General features: G+C 34.6%; 1 protein-coding gene and 1 long non-coding RNA gene across 4 annotated transcripts; one reads left to right on the top strand and one right to left on the bottom strand.

The window, feature by feature from the left end:
• Window positions 1-333: 333 nt before the first annotated feature.
• LOC126749296 (uncharacterized) lies at window positions 334-2,700 on the top strand. 3 transcript variants are annotated; one of them, XR_007664992.1, is made up of 4 exons: window positions 334-885; window positions 1,355-1,940; window positions 1,999-2,142; window positions 2,397-2,700. It is a non-coding gene; the product is annotated as an uncharacterized LOC126749296 (long non-coding RNA). The 3 variants fall into 3 exon arrangements; XR_007664991.1 differs by having other exon boundaries at window positions 339-1,521; window positions 1,779-1,940; XR_007664990.1 differs by having other exon boundaries at window positions 342-1,940.
• A 1,937-nt stretch (window positions 2,701-4,637) lies between these two features.
• LOC126749341 (uncharacterized) lies at window positions 4,638-5,897 on the bottom strand. Its single transcript, XM_050459012.1, has 2 exons — window positions 4,824-5,897; window positions 4,638-4,741 (listed from the first exon to the last, which is right to left on the bottom strand). The coding sequence occupies exons 1-2, from the start codon at window positions 5,812-5,814 to the stop codon at window positions 4,638-4,640; spliced, it is 1,095 nt and encodes a 364-aa protein (XP_050314969.1). The 5' UTR covers window positions 5,815-5,897.
• Between the last annotated feature and the right edge of the window lie 17,220 nt (window positions 5,898-23,117).

Below are 23,117 nucleotides of genomic sequence, written 5' to 3' on the forward strand. Positions count from 1 at the left end.
AAAAGCAATCACTTAAAAAAAGTTTATTTAACTCTGGGCAAATGCAAATCCGAGGCAAATCAAATTGATTTTAGTATAAAAAAGTTAAAAGTTGACCAATCCTTATTTTATATAATGGGATAATGTTATTTTGCCTAGCATGAACTTTGCATAAAAAAACAAAACATACAGTGAACTTTTTTATTTCATTTCTTAATTTATGTTATTATACCTACCTAAAAGTTATATTATTTTATTTCGTGAATGAACTCACAAAATACAATATATAATATTATAAAATACACTACTTTATTGTCATGAAATGAAAACCACATTATTTTATGGTATGCTTAGAACATTGAAAGGCTAGAATTAGTAAACAACAACTTTGTTTGAGTCCAACATGTGCACAGGGGCAAGAGGGGTGTTTTATTTACAAACATATGTGTCGATTCTCTGTTGTCAAGTCGACACAAATTTCCAACGGAGGAAATTTTTAGCTATATTTTAACAAACATTATAACGTTAATTTAACTTATTTCTGTTATATTTTATAGGAAAATTTAAAATAAAAAGTATAAATACTACAATTAACCTATTTTAAGAATAAATATAATATCCTTAAGCAAAAAAAAAACAAAATTATTAACATTCTTATCCCTAAAACTGCTTCTAAAAAATTTGAAGCGACAACACCGGAGCTTAAGCGCCTAAACCATACGCGTTGTGTCATCTGTCAAACGGCTTTTTGTTTATATTCGGGATTCGTGTATTTTCTTTAATTTTTGGTTTAAAAAGGAAAAAAGGCCACGTTTTAGTGTTTTTTTAAATTGCTAGGATGGCAAAAACTTGTGTCGTTTGTGCCGCATCATGATAAAAACGTGATTCAAGCCGATCTTTTCACAAGTAAGTACCGATACTTTCATAACATCACATCATGGGGTAACCATCATCATAAACGTAGAATAGGGGATCTTATAGATATAAACCTAATAAAAATTTGAATGTGAAAGTGTGCGTAAAATACCAACATATTTATATTTTTAAATCTAAATATTTTTTTGAACATATTCATCTATTAATAGGCTATAAAAGATATAAAACTAGAATTTTGTCCCTGGTTTTATTACAGGATTTTATGTTTTTTTTTGTTGTTTTGGCAGAAAAAATGCATAATACCTATGTACCTATCTATATATAGTTTGATATCTATGTATAAAGTTAATTTTGTCTTTCTTTAAAATTTGTTCCATAATTTTTTTTTGTTTTACCTTATTGCAACTTACAATAATATATATAGTAATTGGCACCACATATTAATTTATTACTGTAATTTTTTTCTGCTTTTTGATTAAATATCAAATACTTATTATAGATTGCCCAATGATTATGCCCAAAGGGAACAATGGGTTTCATTAATGGAAATCAACACATTTAAAAAGAACATATTTGTTTGTTCAGATCACATCCTTAGAAGTGATATAAGGGAGATAATATTATCAGTAGCCAGACTTTATTAAAAAAATCAGCTCTACCTCAAAGGTAATTTTTTTAAATATATTTTTCTAGTATATTTATAGGTATGAGTATATTTTACCTTAGAATTATTGATAAAGGTTTGCATGCTTTTATTTACTACATTATGTAAGCTAAAAAAACAACCTTTTAAAACTTGTGCTTGGGCTATGTTGTAAAACATACAGCTTCTTCACAAAAAGTATTAGTGTTACTCATATAAGATTTATTTATACCTAATACTTATTAAATTAGGTATGTGTGTAAAACTATTTTTTTACTAGGATTTCTGATGCACTGGTTAAAAACACAGCAGCCAATAATTCAGTTAATTTACCAAGTGATTTACCCTTCAAAGCTACAGGGGTAGCTTTCCTGAAGAGTGCAAAAACTTCTTTAGCTTTCAAAATGGTATATAGTACAAACAGTGAAGCTAATATAGACACGTATGGATAATTAAAATAGATTAATATTCTTGATACACCAAATTTTGTATAATTACAGATCTGATCATTCATCATCAACAATAACTGCATCTGAGAATTATAGTTCTACAGTAACCGTGGAGTCTAGGTCAACAATTACTATTTCTCATCCAAGCCGTTTTTGTTTAACTGCTACACATTCCCTGACTCTGCCAAGGAAAAGGTAAAAATACACTCAAAATAGACTACTCGTTTTATGCCATGTATCATCCTATTCTATATATCTTATTTAAAAGTGATATGGTATTTTATTGTATTATATTTGTTTAATTAAATGCAATTAATCAAATGTATGACATTACAAAGATTCTCTATAATAACATACATTTTATTGATCAATTGGATTATCATAATACATTTTTTTAATTTTTTCTTTTTAATTTTGGTAATACTATATTTTTATGTATATTATTCTAGGGTAAAATCAAAATGATATCCTGAGGACCTAAGCACTGATGATTCCACCGTTTCAAGAGCTTAATCACTTGTCACCAGATTATGGAAAAAAAATAAAGAACAAAAAATTAAAATTCGAAGATTGCAACAAGCAAATTTGCGCCAAAGAAATTAAATTAGATGTCTCAAGTCATTATTAAAATACTTACATGAAATAATAACATGATTTTATGGAAAAGCCCAACATACTACATATTTTATTTGACTTGTAAAAGCACTTGTTTGTATATTACTACTAATAAACTCTCTAATCTAATCTATTGTACATAGTCTTTATGCTTAGCTTTGTTTTTTAGTATAAATTAATATGATATAATATTTGGTATTAGGTATTATATAGGTCACTATTAAATGTCTCAAAACCATTATACAGGCTAAATACTCATAATAAAAATCTTATAACCTACAAAAAACCTGCAACTCCTTCAATATTTGAACATCCTTGTAGTTTTAACTTTTTCCGCTGAAGCAATACTGTCCCTTTGAAAAAGTCAGCAGCATAGAAGTATATATTATGTGATGTAAGTAAGTGATGTAAAACTGAGTTTTGTCCAATATAACAATAACAATAAAATTTTGCAAAATGTTAAAAATTTGTGTCTTAAAACATGATTTATTAAGAAATCTATAATATTATATTAATAAAATATTTAATTTCCATAAAAATGCTTTGACAAAAATGCTGCCTTTCATTAGGACCTTCCTCTAATGAAGTCCATTAAAAAAAAAACACATAAATAGCTCATAAATGGTAATATTACTCATACTCAAACTCTTTAATTATTAATTAATAAAAATTTATCAGGTAAATATTTGTTGACGACGTCACTGGTAAAGAGTGCTTGTATCTGTGACATAAACAATGCGATCGAGCGGCGTTGCGATGCCATTACCGTTTTCTCGTTTCTTCGTACTTTATTTTCATTTACTTAACTTATATTGACTTCGATATAGAGTATCTTATCAAATTTATTTTTAAAAAATGCTTGATATTTTATTAAAGGGGAGCAGTAGTATTGTTTTGTGCCTTCGGAAACAACTGAAAATTTTGATGATATTATAAAGTGATTTTTGCCATTTCTCTATAAGCACTTGGCATCATTGCATCAGAGATGTTGCAAGCAAACAAACCTGCCCATAGTTCCACGGCATGCTACTTCTAGCCTTTCAATGTTCTAAGATGGTATGGTTTACTATCATTTCGTGGCGTAGCGCCGCCACTGATACTCAAAATCATGCTTGACATAAACATTCTTGCTTACCTATGAAAAGATACATTTTCCGACGTAGTACTCCTTCTTTGGCACACGTGACACTTTTTAGCCATGGTACTAAGTCTTAATTGTCCAAAACAACACAAAAAACGTTAAAAACAATCAAATAATCACAAAAAAACGACTATAAAGCTCGAGATCTCTGTTAGGCAACAGCGCACACGAAAAATGAATGAAATAGTAAAAATGAATTTACGTCGTAAACAGATGAGTTGCCACTTTCGTCGCCAGGTCAGTTTGTTTCGGAAATTCCGTTGTTTTGGGTGCGGTCGTATAAAACTGGTGTTTTATTGTATTTCTAGGTATTTAGGTACCTGAGGAACAAATTTTGCATGACACGAATATTTTTATTTTGATATGGGAACTTGTTACAGTAAATAGTGTGATAATTTATGGATTATTGGCAATTAAATAGAAAAATAATACATTTTTTGGCGAAACATCTTTTCAACTTGGCATCATGGCCTAAATATCTATATAGACGGAGAGCTGGCTACATAGATAGTGCCCGCATCAGGTACATGGCTAATTTATATTAAAAATAATAGTATTAGTGTAGACGAATATAAAAATGAATGTCTGCCATTGCAAAACTGGGGCGCAAAGGGGGGATACGCAGTGAAAGGGGTGAATTTTGGGTGGGAAAAAATTCATAAGGTACAGGGATTCTATGTACGGGAAAAGTTTTGTTATATATTTAAGAAAGTGTAAAAAAATTGGCAGACATTTTGCGAGGGGCTAACTCGCCGGCAGACTGCGCTAAAGATTGCAAAAATTCATTTAAAAAAAAATCATAAGGGACATGAATTCCAATTATTGTATTTTAAAGTTTAAACATTCCAAAAGTCATTTACAAAATGGCAGACAAAAAAATGAGGGCTAAAGCCGCGGCAGACGAGGTTAAAAAGTGCGCTGCACATCAACATTTTCAGTCACATTCGCAATCGGAATCTGATTCGGACGTGATATCTCCTTCGCTATTGATATATTCTTCTTCATTTGATTCACTTTCTGCATTAAGGTCTTCATCGCCTGTAACAAAGCACAAAGTAAAATAATTTTTAGACATTTAATAAAATAGAAAAGTTATATGTTCTGTGGATAAATATATTACCTTCGTTTGTTCCAGTATCAATAATATCTTGTATTGTACTAGGCAGCTGTGGTCCGTCGAACCATTTAAATGTATAATTTCCCTCTACTAATATCCATCCGCAAGTTTCTGGTCGTAAATATGATGGAATTTTCTTATGAGCATTTTTCCATATTGTAGCAATATATTTGGTCCTCAATAAATGCTGCGTTAATTCAGCCTGGGTAGGAGGTAAAGTGGATGAGTCAAAATTCTGCAATTTTTTTTTCTGGAAAGGTTCCTCCAAATCATTGACCTTATAGGCTTTTAAAAATAAGGCGAATCGCGCATCATTTACGGAGCTCAACAACGGAAAGTTGTACAAATTACAGATGAACTTTTCAAGAATCGGGAAAACAGCGGTTTCATCACAGTCTTCATGTCCAATTTGGCCGAATGCTTTTTGTAAGTCTTTATTTTTCTTTAAGATCTGTAAAGGACGTTGCTTTCCCTTACGAAATAATGCGGGATTAAAATCGCAGCCAGTTAGAGCATGAAATCCTGGCAGAGATTGACACATTCTCTCTCCTAACTTTTCATGCAACGCCGATACGTCAATTATTCGTTGCTTATTCCAAACCCCTGTTTGAATATAAACTTTGCTATTGTGTTGTACGTGAATCATATTAGCCAACATAATAATTAAGATATCCGTATCTGAGCATTTTATTAGAATGTTCGCTGTTGACTCGATATTGCACGCATGATATACTATTTTTGAATCCGCTTCTTCATGCAAATCGAGAGTATACTTATCATTTTTTGAAAATAATATGCGTTCATTCACAGCTTCATATTGATAACAGTTATCAAAATTGAGTAGCACTTTTTTATTGTGAAAGAATGGAATTAATTCGTGATTTTGCCAATTGACGATTAAAAATTTCACGAGTGCTTCTTTGAAAAAGCTATTTCGGAGTTCTTTATTGAAGTCTGATGGTCTTGATTGTTCAGGTCCAGAAATCACGTACATACGATTACCAGAGGAACCGCTTCGCTGACATCTTTCGTAATCTTTGATAGATGGTGACCAATATCTATCAAAAATTACATGAATTTCACGGGCTGCATTGTTAGTCACCATTTGAAGTATTTTTTTGGAGAGGCTTCCGAATGTTTTTGGTAAATCCTTGATACAATGTATGAGAAAGAATCCGTCTATTAAACAAATGTCAGTGAAGCTTGGGGCTGTACTTTGAATATCTTTTTCCAACGACTTCAACAAAACAGATTTATCTGTTTTATAAATCGATCCATCCAAGTGACATATACACATTGGAACAGGTGTTAGAGGATAAGTCAAAATTTTTTCATTAGTATTGTCATTCATTGAAATGGCTAACATTCGGCCGAACAAGTCACGCTGCAGTCGTACTTCTTGAACTTTATTATTTATCGAGACAAATCTTTTCTGGGTTAAAGTAGCAAAATTCAGTATTTTATTTTGTTTAATAGTTAATTCGAAACGATCATCAGACTCAGCACATTCAGAAATAAACTTTTCTCTTAAACAATGGCCAGTTTTTTCGACATTTAATAAAAAATCGGTCACTTCTTTCGATGCTGCTCGTCCAGTTGCAATATTAAACAATTCATCGCTCCGAGTATCTTCCCTGCTCTGAGTGTTTTCACTGCTCTGAGTGTCTTCGCTACTTTGAGTATCTTCGGTGTTGAAAGGATTCATATTTTGTTTTAATATAGTTTTGCAACTGAGTAGTATCTTTTTTAATTTGGTGTTTTTCTAAGTCTCCGGTGATATCTCGACTTCTTTTTAAACCTGTTACATCGAATGTATGTGATACAATAGTTGATCGGATACCATGGCTTTTAGCCCATCTTTGCCGCGCTGAGATAGAATTTGTAAAGTGCGTTATACCTGTTAATCGTCTTGAAGCAGTAGCATTAACCGTTTGCTCTAACGTCAAATCAACAGGCATTCGTGAAAATGGCTTTTCTGTCCTCTTTACACCAAAAAATCCATTTTTAAAATCATTCTCGAGGCCTGGATGTGTTATTTGCACTCTTAACAAATTATCATGATATTTTAGTAGCCATCGAGAATAATTTCCTTGATTGAAAACAAAAAATAAGTTGACTAACTTTGGTATGACTTTTTTGAAAAGTTCAAAATTACCGAGACGAATGCTTCTTGAGTACATCGCGTAATACTGTGCAGTTTTACCGTGTTTTCCGTTTAACACTTCCGATTCAAATATCAAGTATTCATTCAATAAATCATTCAATGATGTATTTTGAATATCAAATGTCGATAAAGTTGTTGATTGCAATTGATTAACAATCTCGATCAAATCTTTGTCGATGGTTTTATCTTCTTTTCGCAGGAATTCTTCGAAAAGTAATGATCGCAATTCTAAGGTCACTAACGGGTGCAATCGTTTACAGCGATTGAAATGTTTGCCAGTTAAAAAACCGTTTACTGATCCTGAAGCCAATAACCCACTTTCAACCATCATATATGGTAGACCACTCTCATCTATAAATTTTCCAACAGCTTTAAAATAAGCCATCATTATATGGAAACCACCAAGATGAATGAAAAGATTATTGAACTGTGGTTTCTCCGTACACTGAATTTGATAAGCTACTTTTGCGATTGCCAAATCATACGTCACTTGTATGTACTGTTGCGAACATTCTTCTGCTATTTTTTGGCTTTGGCGCATTGTTTCGATGACAACAGATACGTTCGTAGGTGAAATATTAATCGGTGTAAGATAAGATACCTTTTGTTTAACTGACTGATCATCTACAATTTTACTATTATACCCGACCCACATAGGTGTATTAGAAATTTTTAGGTAATGTGAAATTACCCATGTTACATCTAACTTTTTGTAAAAAACATAATTACTGGCTTCAACATCACGTAAATTGCTTCCAAAATTTACTGAGGGATGAAAACGTCGCTTCCGTTTCCAACTCCTCAACAGTATTTTAACTAACACATTGACCATATTTATTAAGTACATCTATAAATTTGCGGCTACTTGTCATGCTTTTTAAGGTCATTCCAAGCGTGATCTGCTTGGACGTTTTGATTTGACCATTATGAATTGCATAAACTAAATCTGGGGCTATAGAGTTGACTTTTCGAGAACAATTGGAACTTTTCACAGTTCTGGGATCATTTCCGCAGATTAAAGAAGTTAAAAATTGTACAATATCATTAGGAATTTTACATTCGCCTTTGATCAGGTCCTCTGCAGTCAGCTGTTGAGGTAGCGGATCTTTTTTTATGGCCATAATTTTTTTCCTCAAAACATATGCAGCTCGTTGCAATGTTTCGGTATCTTCAAATTCGCTAAATGTTTCTGCGGATATAATACATTTTCCGCTCGGTGCAATAATTTTCCGGTCATGCAATTCAATTATTTGTAACTGCTTGGCAATTTTTTTTTCAATCTTTTGAAGCAATTTCGTACTCGTTATTAATGGTCCGAAACTATCATATTTCTCCGAAAACAATTTATACAACGCACTTTTGGCATACTGTACTAAAAATTTTAAAGAATAGCATTGCTTCTTTCCTATTGTATTTTCAGCGATGAAAGAATACAGTTCATTGTCAACTAACTCATGAACGTTTCTTGCAATATGCCAATCTGACTGTTTTGGCTCCGGAGCCGCAATGTGTTTTTTAAATTATAATCGATAATGTTTCATTGTCATTTAAGGCAGTTGCATTTGTGACAATTTTTTCAATTAAAATTTCACTTTCAGATCGTATCAAAAGAAGCGCTTTTTGCCCTTGCTTCTTCCTTGCTTGATTATAAAACAAACAGATACCTGCATTCTTCAATTTTGAATTTTCAGGTTGTCGTTCCACATCTAATTGTTCATGTGAAAGTTGACTGCCACTGAATATATCAGACGACCGAACGTTATCGTCATTTTCTTCTGAAACATTTATATATATTTAATACGTCAATTAATTTTTTTAAAATATTTTTAAATACCGATGCACATTTTGAAAATTATTTTCTATTAAAAGTATGTGCATACTATATAATATACAGTGTGTCCCACTTAAGGGTTAGCCACCCCTCTAAAATTTTTGTTTCTTAACCAATTTTCAAAAACTTTTTTTTGTTGGATAGATGGTCAAAAATGGCACTTATGAGCCAAGTTCGACATTTAGAGAAAGCAGGTCATGGCCTACTGTATTCAAGTTTGAAGTGCGAAAAATCGAGAAGTAGTATTAGCGATATTAATTTTTGAAAAATGGTACTGGATTATTGTTCAGGACCACTTAAAACATAAGTGTACCAAATTTGGTTATGAGAGTATACAGGGTGTTGAAATAAATTGGAGTCAAAATTTTAAAAGGAGCATTAACATTCTTAATCAAATACGAATATTTTTTAAATTTTTGGCTAATTGGCATACGTCTTGAGAACACAAAGGTTGGAAATATCCTCCAATAAACAACAATCGATCATATTATCATACTATTTTGGGCTCAATTTGTTTGTTTTTTCATGAGTTTGCTTGTTAAATTCCAAAGATATGATTGTGTCTGGTTAAAAATTATTTTGTGGGAATTTTACCCAAGTATGCTATGAAAGAAAATGTTCCTGACAGTTTGTCAAAGTTTTCATGCGTTTAGTTCATTTTGACTCCTTGTCGAACAATTATGGGTGATTATAATTTAAACGAAAGAGTTAAAGTAGTGAGGCTAGTTGGCGATGGAGTTAGAACATTTCGTGAAGCTGCAGCTGAATTTAACAGGAGACATCCTGGTAAAAACATCCACCATTCAACAATAGCCAGAATAAACTACGGGTTTGATCAGTCTGGTTCAGTAGGCGGAGTACGTCCTCATTTACATCGTAATCGAGCAAATAATAATAAACAAATAATTCTTGAATACTTTAATGCTAATCCGCAATCTAGCATTAGAGTTGCTAGTGCCAACTTAAATATTTCCAAAAATTGCATATGGAGGTGTTTAAAGAAAAATAACAAGAAGCCTTTCAAGCCTATATTCCTTCACACTTTGGAACACGGGGGTAAAGAACGCAGGATAGAATATTGTTTATGGTTACAAGGCGAGTATTTGGCTAACCCTACATTTTTGAAAAATATTTTATACACCGATGAGGCAACATTTACTACAAACGGCATTGTGTCATCTCAGAATATTAAAATGTGGAGTAACGTAAATCCCCATTGGGTGATACAATGTAAAAGGCAGTATTCGCAGAAATTTAACGTATGGTGCGGTACCTGAACGAACGTATAATCGGGCCGTTTTTCTTTAATGAAAATCTAAATGGACCTAATTTTCTTCGATTCCTGGAAGGTGTTTTTAGTGACGTAATCGATGATTTGTCGTTAGCCGAAACAAGAAACTTACACATACAGTTTGACGGTGCGCCTATCCACAATGCAGTGGTAGTGCGGAATTGGCTAAATCAGAGTTATCCGAATCGATGGATAGAACGAAACAGCTAATTAATTCAGTGGCCAGCACGTTCCCCCCGACCTTTCTCCCTTAGATTTTTTTCTTTGGGGAACCCTTAAAAACAAATTGTACAAATCAAGACCGCAAACTCTACACGATCTTTGTGAGCGCATTAGACAAGAGTGTAATGAAATAAGCAGGGTACACTTAAGAAGGGTGGTAGTAAACAACAGAAGACGCATAGAAAAATGTATAAGAATTAATGGAGGACATATTGAAGGAACTAATATTTAGTTTTGTGGCATTCATTTTTAAATTTGAGTGTTAACAAAGATAAAATACTAGTAGTATTATTATCTTTGGTGTTAGGTAATTCTTTAAGGTAATTATTTTCAGTTTTTGCTACTTAGCCTACATTACATTATTAAGTAACTAGTGAAGTGTGAATTACAACCTAACAATGAAATAAAACTAAAAAATTTATAAATGAAGTTGTATCATTGTGAAGCCCAAAATAGTATGATAATATGATCGATTATTGTTTATTGAAGGATATTTCCAACCTTTGTGTTCTCAAGACGCATGCCAATTAGCCAAAAATTTTAAAAAATATTCGTATTTGATTAAGAATGTTATTGCGCCTTTTAAAAATTTTACTCCAATTTATTTCAACACCCTACATACTATCATAACCAAATTTAATACACTTATGTTTTAAGTGATCCTGAACAATAATCCAGTACCATTTTTCAAAAATAAATATCGCTAATACTACTTCTCGATTTTTCGCACTTCAAACTTGAATACAGTAGGCCATGACCTGCTTTCTCTAAATGTCGAACTTGGCTCATAAGTGCCATTTTTGACCATCTATCCAACAAAAAAAAGTTTTTGAAAATTGGTTAAGAAACAAAAATTTTAGAGGGGTGGCTAACCCTTAAGTGGGACACACTGTAGAAACAAAAAATATATTACCAGCTGAATTGTCGCATTGTGAAATAATAGATGTGGAACCTTGCGGAAAATCATCTCCTATGGATTGATTACTCACTGTAAAAATTAATAAATCGTCCGATAATTTATTTCGCGTTTAAATATAAACGTACACAACATAATGTATGTAAAATATATTATTACCTGCCGAATGTTCGGCCTGCGGAGACGCAGATGCCTCAATGGACGTGTGACCTTGTGATGATTTTGCTACTTCCAATTGATTGCTCTCTGTACAAATTGATAATAGTTCGATTATTTATACCGAGGCGTAATTAAATTTAATATAATAACAACTTTCAAGGAATATTGCAAACTTACCGTTATATTTATCCAAATATTTATTTTGGATGGATGTAAATGCTTTATAGCAAAATCGATGATAACCACTGACACCGTCTACTATTTCTGGTAACACAATATCACTGTATTTCAAATCAAAAGCGACACGAACTTTGGAAATATGTTGGCACTTTTTTAATTTGTCTTCTTCGAAAATTATTATTTTTTCACTGATCATGCTACAGTTAAAAACGCACTTCTTCTCACTCGTAGCCATGATGTAAACGAAATCAAAAATTTTGAAATATAACGTCTACTCTCTTCTACGTTTTGGAATATACTAAACTCTCAGTGGTCTTGTGCGGCATCACTTTATACTGCGTCGCTTGCTCTATTATACACGAAAACATTTGCTTCCCCCCATCAACATTTATATTATATTCCGCTCCCAAATATACCTATATAAATCTGGGACCTTATACCTGCGACAAGTAATTTGGTTACTTTCGCTTTCAAAATTTTGTGAGCATTTACCTTCACTTTTCACAAGTGAAGAAACCAAATACTGACTAATAATAATTAATCGTTTAAAATAAATTGATATACTTATAAACAACCATAATATTAACGTTAAAAAAAATCAAATTGTTTTTAAAATTTCCTAAAAATAAAAGTTATAAAATAATCAGTTTCATTGATATATTTCATAAATATCGATAATAATTCTTCTGCACTTAAATATCAAGAATGTGACTAAAAATGTTGATGTGCAGCGCACTTTTTGTCCTCGTCTGCCGCGGCCTTAGCCCTCATTTTTTTATCTGCCATTTTGTAAATGACTTTTGGAATGTTTAAACTTTAAAATACAATAATTGGAATTCATGCACCTTATGATTTTTTTTTAAATTAATTTTTGCAATCTTTAGCTCAGTCTGCCGGCGAGTTAGCCCCTCACAAAATGTCTGCCAATTTTTTTACACTTTCTCAAATATATAACAAAACTTTTCCCGTACATAGAATCCCTGTACCTTATGAATTTTTTCCCACCCAAAATTCACCCCTTTCACTGCGTAACCCCCTTTGCGCCCCAGTTTTGCAATGGCAGACATTCATTTTTATATTCGTCTACACTAATACTATTATTTTTAATATAAATTAGCCATGTACCTGATGCGGGCACTTTCATGTAGCGAGCTCTTAGACTAGACGCGTCGACTTTGATTGTCGACCTCGACACGTCAACTATGTCAACAATGTCGACAATGGAGATCTAGGTTAGGTTTAATGTTTATTTTTATTAGTTCCTGTCCTCTCAGAAGCGTAAGGGGTTCTGTATCCCGTCTCCTCTGTGTAAATCGATGAGTGAAATTATATTTTAATTGATTTATTTCATTAAGTGACATAAAATGAGTGGAAGAAAGTGCAACAAGAACTTTCAAGAACTTAAATTTGATTTGATAAAAGAAAATGGGAAATATTCAGCAAAGTGTAGATTCTGTGATAATATTATTAAAAATACCGGCGCTAGAAGATTACAAGCTCACAGGTAATTACAGTACATTTATAATTCCCATCCTTCCCGTGCACTATAAAATTTTAAAATTTGTTTTTTTACATAATATCTTATAATAGACGTAAGCTACATAAGATTTTTATTTTATAGCTTCTTTTTTCTTTTATCCTCTCCTCCTCTTACTTCCTTGTAAAACTTTTCAGAAATTGCACAATAGAAATATTTATTAAAATAATAAATACATAAAAAAATAGATTTTATCCACTCCTTCTACATCTTGTAAAATGGTATAGTAAATTGATTCTTTCCCCAATATTTTTATAACCAATTAATTATTTTAATCTTTAAAAAAACTTTAATAAATCGGTAAATCAAAATGCCCAACTTTTGATGAAGGAGGTCGAAGAGGGAGGGATCACAATCTAGAATATCATTCATATTTCCTAGAAGAAGATAGGAAACTGATTGTGGTTGCTAAGGGTTTGGATAACAGAATGACCCTAGAAGAAATCACGGAAGATCTAAGGGCAAAAGGGTTCGATCCAGAGGAGGTGGGTTGGCTCAGGGCCGGGCCCAGAAGAAACATAATCACCAACAACCTAAGATTCCTCGTCCCAAACACCCAATCCCACATCTATACAGTTCAAGAAATTAATTGTATTAGAGTCAAAATTGAACAGTTGGACACTTCCAAAAACAAACAAATTTCGCAGTGCCAGAGATGCCTTGAATGGGGACACTCCCTGCAGAATTGTGCTGCAAAGCCAAAATGCAGGAAGTGCGGGGGAGAGCACATCTCCAGCACTTGCGAAACTCCCATCCCCGAATCCCAAGAACGCCCTAAATGTTGTAATTGCGGTGGTGAGCACTCACCCAAATACTTCCGATGTCCCAAAAACCCCAACTTTATCAATTATCAAAAACAGTCCTACGCTCAAGCGATAAATTCTCGCCAAAATCCCATCCCTCCAGCTCATCCCAACTCTACCCAAAATCCCCAAGTCACCCAAAAAACTGTACCCCAAACACAACCTAGAACCCTCAATCCTTTACTGCAATTAATCCCTTTAACTGAAAATCCTGAAATCCTAAACCAAAAAATTGACATAATCCTAAACACCCTTATTAATAAAATTTCTGCCAACCCTCTCCTAAAAACCCTTTTTACCTAAAACCTTTTCCCAAACTCAAAAGATGCAGGACGAAAACTCGGACACAAACATCCACCAACTGTCTATTCTGTCATGGAACGCCAATTCGGTCTTTCCTAAAAGATTTGAATTGGCTGATTTCATGACAGAAAATGACATTGACATAGTTCTTCTGCAAGAAACTATGCTCAGACCCCACACAAACTGGACTATAACTAACTATAACATTTACAGAACAGACAGACCCTCGGACAGACAAGAGGGCGGCACAGCCATCCTAATTAAATCCAAAATTCCTCACCAAATCGCACAAAATCCTGATACCTTCCCCTATATTGAAACCACCTCCATATCAATCAAATTTGCCAACAAAAACTTAAAGATTATTTCCGTCTATAGACCACCCAAACAATCTTTCTCCGCAGAAATCCTTGACTCTCTCTTTGACGATCCTTCTAATCCTATCCTACTGGCCGGCGATTTCAATGCAAAATCCACATCGTGGGGTTGCAGAAGAAATAACCAGGCCGGTAAAACTCTCCTCGAATACTCCCAGTCCAATCTTATAACTATCCATGCACCCACCCATGACCATTATAATGGTCAAGATATTCTTGATCTAGCCATAACCAAAAACCTTCCCCACAATATCCAAACCAAAAACTCTGATGACCTTTCTACCTCCGATCATTCCCCTATAATTATTACCCTTTCCAACCTGCTTATTCCCATTTCTCTCCCCACAAAAAGAATCACAAATTGGACCCGTTTTAATAATCTCCTTAAAGAAATCCCCCCCCATAAACAATTCCCTAAGCCCCTCCCAGATAAACAAAAGCATCCTTTCTCTCTCAAATAACATCCTTTCTGCTCTAGAAAGCTCATCCTCAATAATCCCCATCCCACAAAAAAATCCCCACGCCCTCCCCTATAACATCAAGTCCCTCATTAAAAAAAGAAACCGATTAATGAAAATGTACCGCAAATTCCTAGACCCATCCAAAAAAGCAGAAGCCAAACTCCTATCCAAAACTATCCTTTCCCTTATCCTGGAGCATAGAAATCAAAACTGGACCCAATTCCTCTCCGAAGTCGATGTCGAAAAATCCCATTCCCAATACTGGCGCCTTACAAAGTCCCTCCGGGGTAAAACAAAAACCCTTATCCCCCCCATTCATAGTCCCCACCATGGAATTGTGTACTCGACGGAAGAAAAGGCATTAGCCTTTGCAGACTCCCTCGAGTCACAATTCCAGCTAAACCCTATCCCCCCATCCCTTTATGATCATGAACTGATCATAGAGAAAACATTCCGCCAAATTTCCCGTTCCCCAATAGATCCCAACTGCCCCATAAACCCAGCTACCATAGAAGACCTAAAAAACATTATTCACAACCTAAAACCTAAAAAATCCCCCGGCATTGACTATATTTCCAACAAAATGATTAAAAACCTCCCCGAAAACATCCTCCTCTCCCTCCTAAATATTTATAACAACTCCCTAAAACACTGCTATTTCCCATCTCCCTGGAAATCGGCATCGGTAATTGTTATTCCCAAACCCGGCAAAAACCTTACTTTTCCCCAAAACTGGCGCCCCATAAGCCTTCTGCCCACAATGGACAAAATCCTTGAAAAAATAATCCTATCCCATATTGAATCCTTTTTAACTTCCCACCCAATTATCCCTGTGGAGCAATGTGGCTTTGTAAAAGGGCTCTCCACGGTTCACCAACTGTGCAGAGTCCAGCAAAGCCTCATTGACTCCCTAAACCGGACCCATTCCACCCTCATGCTAGCGCTGGACGTTGAAAAAGCGTTCGACCGTGTCTGGCATGAGGGCCTAATCCATAAAATGCATTCCTTTAAGTTCCCATTAAACATCACCAAAATTATCCTCTCTTTCCTAAATAAACGGTCCTTTCAGGTTAAAATAAACAATATTCACTCCCCTACCCGCAATATCAACGCAGGGGTTCCTCAAGGTTCACCTCTGTCCCCTATCCTATATAACATTTACCAAGCCGATTTACCAAAAACGCCCCGAACCCAAATAGCCCTTTACGCCGATGACACCTTGATCTATGCTTCCTCAAAAAATCTTAAAACAATCCACTCCTATATCCAATCCCATATGAACCTTATCTCTGAGTGGTCTTCCCGATGGAGGATCAAAATCAACGCAGATAAAACTGAAGCGATTTTGGTCTCCCGGAGGCAAGATCGCTCAATCCCTCCTATAAAAATCCATAACTCCCCGGTCCCATATAAAAATCAAATCAAATATTTGGGTTTCTACCTCGACCACAAAATATCCCTAAAACCCCATATAACAAAAACCCTTTCCATCGTTAACAGCTCCTTTAACGAACTTTATCCCCTATTAAACAAAAAAAGCCCCTTCTCCCTTAAAAACAAATTGCTCCTTTATACGCAAATTATAAGACCCAAACTCCTTTATGCCGCCCCATTGTTCATAAACTGCCCCAAGACCCACTTACAAAAGCTTCAAGTTTTTCAAAACAAAATATTAAGAATAATTACTGACGCCCCATGGTTCATTAGAACCGCCGACCTACACGCAGACCTAAACTTAGACACGATAAAACAACACTTAATAAAGACCCACACGAAATTCAAAGACAAACTCACAATCAATAGCGAAAGTTCTATAACGAACTTCCTAATAAAACCCAGACCAGACAAAGCATCTTTTGAGAATCTTTTTCCATACCAATGCCCACTACAAGCTCCTCCCATTCATCTTCCGTCCTAAACTCCGTCCCTCATCACCAGCACTTCAGTCCCGGATATAATCGACGCGCTAATTTACCTACCACGCTTAACGGTCCGAACACCCATCGGACCGCATAAAACATAATGCACAGTTTGCCGCGGATGAACTGAGCTCTCTCAGCGTAAACACCACAGATGTATGAATCTTTCGGTTTATTTTATTTAAAGCCGTTAATAAATAATAATGATAACTAAATAAACATATCATAATAACAATTAACAGATCATAATTTAATATAAAATAATAATAATATAAAATAAAATAAAATAAAATAAAAAGTATTACTCTCTTGCCCTTTAACAGCTGCGAAAGCAGTAACCCGGCCTTCGCACTCCAATCCTTCCACACACACACCTCTCTCGCCCTCTCCATTGTTATTCCTGTCTCTCCCCCTATCCCCCCTTTCAGGAAGCAGAGCCATAAACAAAAAGATGCCTGCCTAAAGTCCATTAGCTGACATGTGACAGCAAGCCACGAAAAGGGCAACACCCACGCCAGGGTACGCCCGGTTGCAATGCCATGAATAAGAAGCGTTGGTGTTCATATCATAATGCGTTTAAGAGTTTTTTGGAAAATTTAGATTACATGAAAAAAATTATAGCAGCTACAAGAAAAAAAATTAAGCCGAAAGTTACTGAATTAATATTCAATGACGACTTTGCTGATGACGTCCAAAGAAATTTAGATATACAAAATCCAATTTGTAATCTTATTAATAGCTGTCAGAGCGGGGATACTTCGTTGGCAGATGCTGTGAATCTTTGGCTCGCATTGGAGGTACCAGAACCTTTTGCAGAAAAATTAAAAAGCAGACAAGAAATGGCATTAAACGTTTATGCATTGACAGCATACTTTTTTCATCCAACATATGACAATTCAAAATTATCCTCGTCTCACACTGGAAAAATAAATTCTTTTCTTTTTAAACATCTCAACAACAAGGGAATAGAGGAATGGGATTCTTTTAATATCAGATCAGGTAAATGAATATCCATAACTTTTATAAAATAAATACTTATAAACTTTTTTGTAGGTATATTCGAAATTCTTTACAAGAAGAACGTAACGAAGCCGTTAGTATTTTGGAGAATGGCTATGATGGAGTGCCCAGTCTTGGGCTCCTTGGCTCTTAAGTTGCTTAAAATTTCGGCATCTTCTGCTCAAATTGAGCGCTTATTTTCAAATTGGGGACACGTACATACACCTCTTAGAAACAGATTATCTTTTAACCATTCGAAAATGTTAGTGCATCTTTATTATACCCTTACCCTTAATACTAAAAACACAATACAAAATATTGAGTTACTTAACCCTGATGATGATGACTATGATGAGGAAGATGACTAAAATTCTAAATTAAATTTATATTAATTTTTAATAGGTATAATATATGATATATTATAAATTTTTGTATTTTTTTATTTTAATGATACCTAATTGTTGACATTGACGACATTGTTGACATTCATGATGTCATCTATAAAGTTGACATCATGACATAGTCGACGCGTCGACAATTGAATTGTTGACATGACATTGTCGACGCCGCCCAACCCTGTCTGCTCGCCAACCCTGTCCCTCACAAATCAACCAATCACAAAAATGCGAGAGTGGCTCTGAATTGAATCTGAATGAGTTGGATCTGAATTTTAACATGTTGCCAATAGTATTGATTTTTAACTCTTTTTTTGAATTTATCACATTTCATATACGAATACATTATTACATTATTTAAATTGCAGAATATATTTTTGTTGTCTTTCTGATTTAATATTTCAGAGTTAAAGATTTTAAGGATTGTAAGTGTAATGGAATGACATGTAATTGTATTATTAATTTTAACTTCTTAAATCTTTCAGAATCGAAGATTTCCATATTAAAAAATAATATGACAACGTTGCTAAAATAATAGCTGCGCCTTATAAATTCTTTTTATAGACCCGCTTAAAATTGTTCAATATTACGTGCAAAATGTCGAAGAGGCTACCTAACACCAGAATTAAATGTACGAAAATGTAATCTAGATTTTGTAGTTCTATGACTTTTAAATGTTCACTAGCTAAGTACAAAAAAATTTTCTATACAAATTTTAACCTTGGTTTTGGTAATCCCCACTCAGATACAAGTTTCATATGTAAGTTTTTGGTAAAAATTAAAAAAAAAAAATTTGGAGAAAATAAGTGAATGTATTACCAGCATTTTTCAAACAATTGAATTCTCTTAAGGAAAACACATTTAAAATTATTTTTGATTGCCAACAAAACCAGCCTTTGCCAAAAATGTTTGTTAGCGAAGTTTTTTATTCGAAACAATTTCGAATTAAGTTTGGCGTTATATTATGGGCATTGTGCATCATCAGGGTAAAAAGCAAACAAAAGGGAACATCAGTTTCTACGTTTGGTTGGAGACACAGGCAGGTTGGGGATATAACAAAATAGCTTCGGGTTGTTACATTATATTAGCAAGATAGATGTTAAATAGACCGGACTATAATATTTAAGATTTGGCCTATTTTTAAACCGAAAACGTTTACGTTGCGTCTCGCCGCTTCCTGGTAATGTTTTTGTTCAGTATCTTTATTTTCTTTCATGTTGTTCTTTTAAGTCGGTCCAACTGTAAACTTGCTGCTAATAAATATTTTCTTTTACTGATCATCGGGTTTTTATTGAACAGGTTATGGGCCCAGGCACGTTTTAATTTTTGAGTTCAAGGGCAAACTATTGATCGGTAGGTTTTCGGGTCGCCTTTGAGTCGTGGCTTATGTTACAGATTTTATTGTTTTTACGTTCGAGTCGTATATAAACAAACAATAAAAATACAGTGATAGCGGTAAAATTAGATTGTGGAAATATTCCGAAATTTGATGGGTCAAATTTCCAACTGTGGAAGTTTAGCATTCGGATTGTGTTGAAAGCTGAGAATATACTCTCTATTGTCGATGGTTCGACACCTGAGCCATCTGAGACGACGACTGCAGAGTGGAAAACCTGGGATAAGGGTAATTCGAAGGCCCAAGTTATTTTATTGTCCACAATAGCACAAGATCAGACCACACAAATGTGGACAAGGTTAATGTCCATTAACCAACGAGCCGAAAGACCGAAATTTCAAGAGAACTCCTATGGCAGAAGTTTTATGAATATAGGGTGTCTGACAATGCAAAAATTGCCGATCACATTTCTTTGATTGAATTGCTTGTACGACAGCTTAAGGATGTAAAAGAAGAAATTAGTTCCAGTGCAATATGCTCCAAGGTAATCAATAGTTTACCCTCGAAGTATAATGCATTCCGTACTGCATGGGATTCAGTTAGCAGTGATCAGCAAACTTTTGAAAATCTAGCGGCCAGGTTGCTGAAAGAAGAGACCAGAATGTCGAGTGAGGATTCAGAAGTGTCCCGCCTTGCTTGTCAGGTAGAGGCTCTACAAGCTAAACTAGAAGCTAACAAAAATAAGGTCAAGCCGAGTATTCGAGACCTAAAGAAGAATATTAGCTGCAAGTATTGTAAACGCAAAGGTCACTGGGTTAGAGAATGTAGAAAGAGAATACAGGACTTGAAAAATGAGCAAGGTAAGGTCTCAGGATCAGAAAGTGCTTCTACATCCAGTTCGGCCTATATATGTGATATAACATCTATGTATCTGTCAAGCTCCAATGTCAAGAAAACTGAATGGATATGTGACTCAGGTGCGAGTCTATACATGACTGGAGAGAAAGGTTTGTTTGCAAAGTTAGAAGCATTGACCGAATCTATGTTTGTTCGAATAGCAAACAATAAGTTAATTTCTGCAGAAGGTAAAGGTGTTATACAAGTTCAGGCATGTGTTCAAGGTCAGTGGTATGATCGCACAATAAATAATGTCCTCTACATTCCAGAACTCAGCAACAGCTTATTTTCAGTGGGAGCTATGACTGACAAGAATTTTACTTACCGCTCTCATAAAAATAGATGTGAGTTTCTCGATCCAAATGGAAGTGTGTCATGTGTGGGTATACGTAGAGCCAATTTATGGATTATGCAGTTTTGAGTAAAGCCAATCCCAAAGTGTAATTTGGCTCACAAGACTTCGCTGAAGTTATGGCATGACCGCTTAGGACATATCAACCCTACTACTATAAAGAAAACAGCACCTTTGGTCAATCATTTAACCATAGCTGATAATCAAGAACAATTCTTCTGTGAAGCATGTCAGTTTGGTAAGCAGTCCAGAAAGTCTCATAGAAGTTTGGAGAAACGGAGATCAGAGAAACCGGGAGAGATGATTCACACTGATGTTTGTGGTCATATAAACATTATGTCCCCGAGTGGATCAAAATATTTCGTCTTGTTTAAGGATGATTTTAGTGGATACTCTATTTTTTATTTTCCTAAACATAAATCCGATGTTTTAAGCAAATTTAAAGAATTTAAATTGCTTGTAGAAAACCAGACTTGTAACAAGATTAAAATCTTAAGAAGTGACCAAAGTAAAGGTGAATATGTTAACAGTGGTTTTCAAGAATTTATAAAAAATAATGGAATAATACACGAGTGCTCAGCCCCATACACCCCTCAACAAAATGGCCGAAGTGAGAGGCAGCTAAGGACCATTGTGGAAAGTGCCAGAAGTATGCTTATTAGCAAGAATGTGCCACAGGAATTATGGAGTGAGGCAGTGAATACAGCTGTGTATGTACTTAACAGAACAGCTTCAACTCAGGTACAAAACATGACTCCATATGAACAATGGTTTAGACGAAAGCCAGATTTAAAGCATATCAAAGTTTTTGGCAGTGTAGCTTACATGTTAATACCATCACAGTTTCGTAAAAAGTTTGACCCGAAATCGAGAAAGTTATTATTTGTGGGTTATGATGGATATTCTTCGAACTACAGGCTTTGGGATGCGGAGAAGAGACGAATTGAGGTAAGCTGCAATGTTAATTTTAATGAAATGGAGGGGATAGAAAAGAAAGAGGAAACTTTTTCATTAAAATTTGATACACTAGAAAATGAGGAATATGTAGGCCTAGAAGATCTTCAAGAAAGTGACAGTGATGAAAGCTTAGACATGTCACAAACCAGCACTTACCAAACATTGGATTCTGATGATGAAGTTTTGGAGTTGAATATTCCAGAGTCAGCAGATGATGAAAATGCTGATAGAAGGCAGTTACGTGACAGGAATACACTATCTAAGCCGGACTATTATGGTGTAGCAAATTATTGTGAGATTTTAGAACCTACAAACTATGAGAATGCCGTTAAGTGTCAAGATTCAAGTAAGTGGCAGCGAGCCATGGAGGAGGAGATGGATGCACTTAAGGACAATAACACATGGGACTTGCTAAAGTTACCTGATGGTGCAAAAGTGATAGACAATAAGTGGGTTTATCGTGTTAAGTTTGACTCTGATGGTAATCCATTTCGTTATAAGGCTCGTCTTGTCGCGCGCGGATTTATGCAAATTAAAGGCATAGACTATGAAGACACTTTCGCGCCGGTTGTGCGGTATGACTGTGTGAATTTTGCTAGCCTTAGCAGCCGAAAAAGACTTGAAAATTGCAAACTTCGATATACAGACTGCCTTTTTGTACGGTGAGTTGCCAGATTGTGTTTATATGAAACAGCCTATTGGCTTTGAAAATAGAAAGGCGCCGGACTTGGTTTGCAAACTTAATAAGAGTTTGTATGGATTGAAGCAATCACCAAGATGTTGAACCGTAAGTTTGTTGATTTTCTTAATAAATTTGACTTTAGACAATTGAAAAGTGATCAATGTGTTTTTCTTGGTTCTATTGCAAACGCAGAAATATATTTAGCAATTTATGTTGACGACGGATTGCTAATGTCAAAATCTGAAAGTGCCATTAATCAACTTATAGAGACTTTGCAGCAAATGTTTAAAATTACTGTACATTTAAACAGTAATAAATTAAATTTTGTTGGTCTTGAAATCGAACAAGATCTTGCTGCGGGTACTATTGCTATTCATCGAAAGCTTTACATTAATAAATTGCTAACAAAATTTAATATGACTAATGCCAAGCCTCTAAGGATTCCTGCAGAACCTAGTGCGCCTTTGTCCAAGGGCAATAATTTAAATTGTAATACGTCATTGCCGTATCGTGAGG

The sequence above is a fragment of the Anthonomus grandis genome, chromosome 24 (assembly GCF_022605725.1).
Source record: "Anthonomus grandis grandis chromosome 24, icAntGran1.3, whole genome shotgun sequence".
Classification (NCBI taxonomy): domain Eukaryota; kingdom Metazoa; phylum Arthropoda; class Insecta; order Coleoptera; family Curculionidae; genus Anthonomus; species Anthonomus grandis.

What these genes read in the sequence shown, in the direction of transcription:
- LOC126749341 (XM_050459012.1), bottom strand. Translation starts at nt 5,814, where the DNA reads ATGTACGTGATTTCTGGACCTGAACAATCAAGACCATCAGACTTCAAT. An exon ending in TGATACTGGAACAAACGAAG is followed by an intron (nt 4,742 to 4,823) that starts GTAATATATTTA and finishes GCTTTGTTACAG; the next exon opens with GCGATGAAGACCTTAATGCA.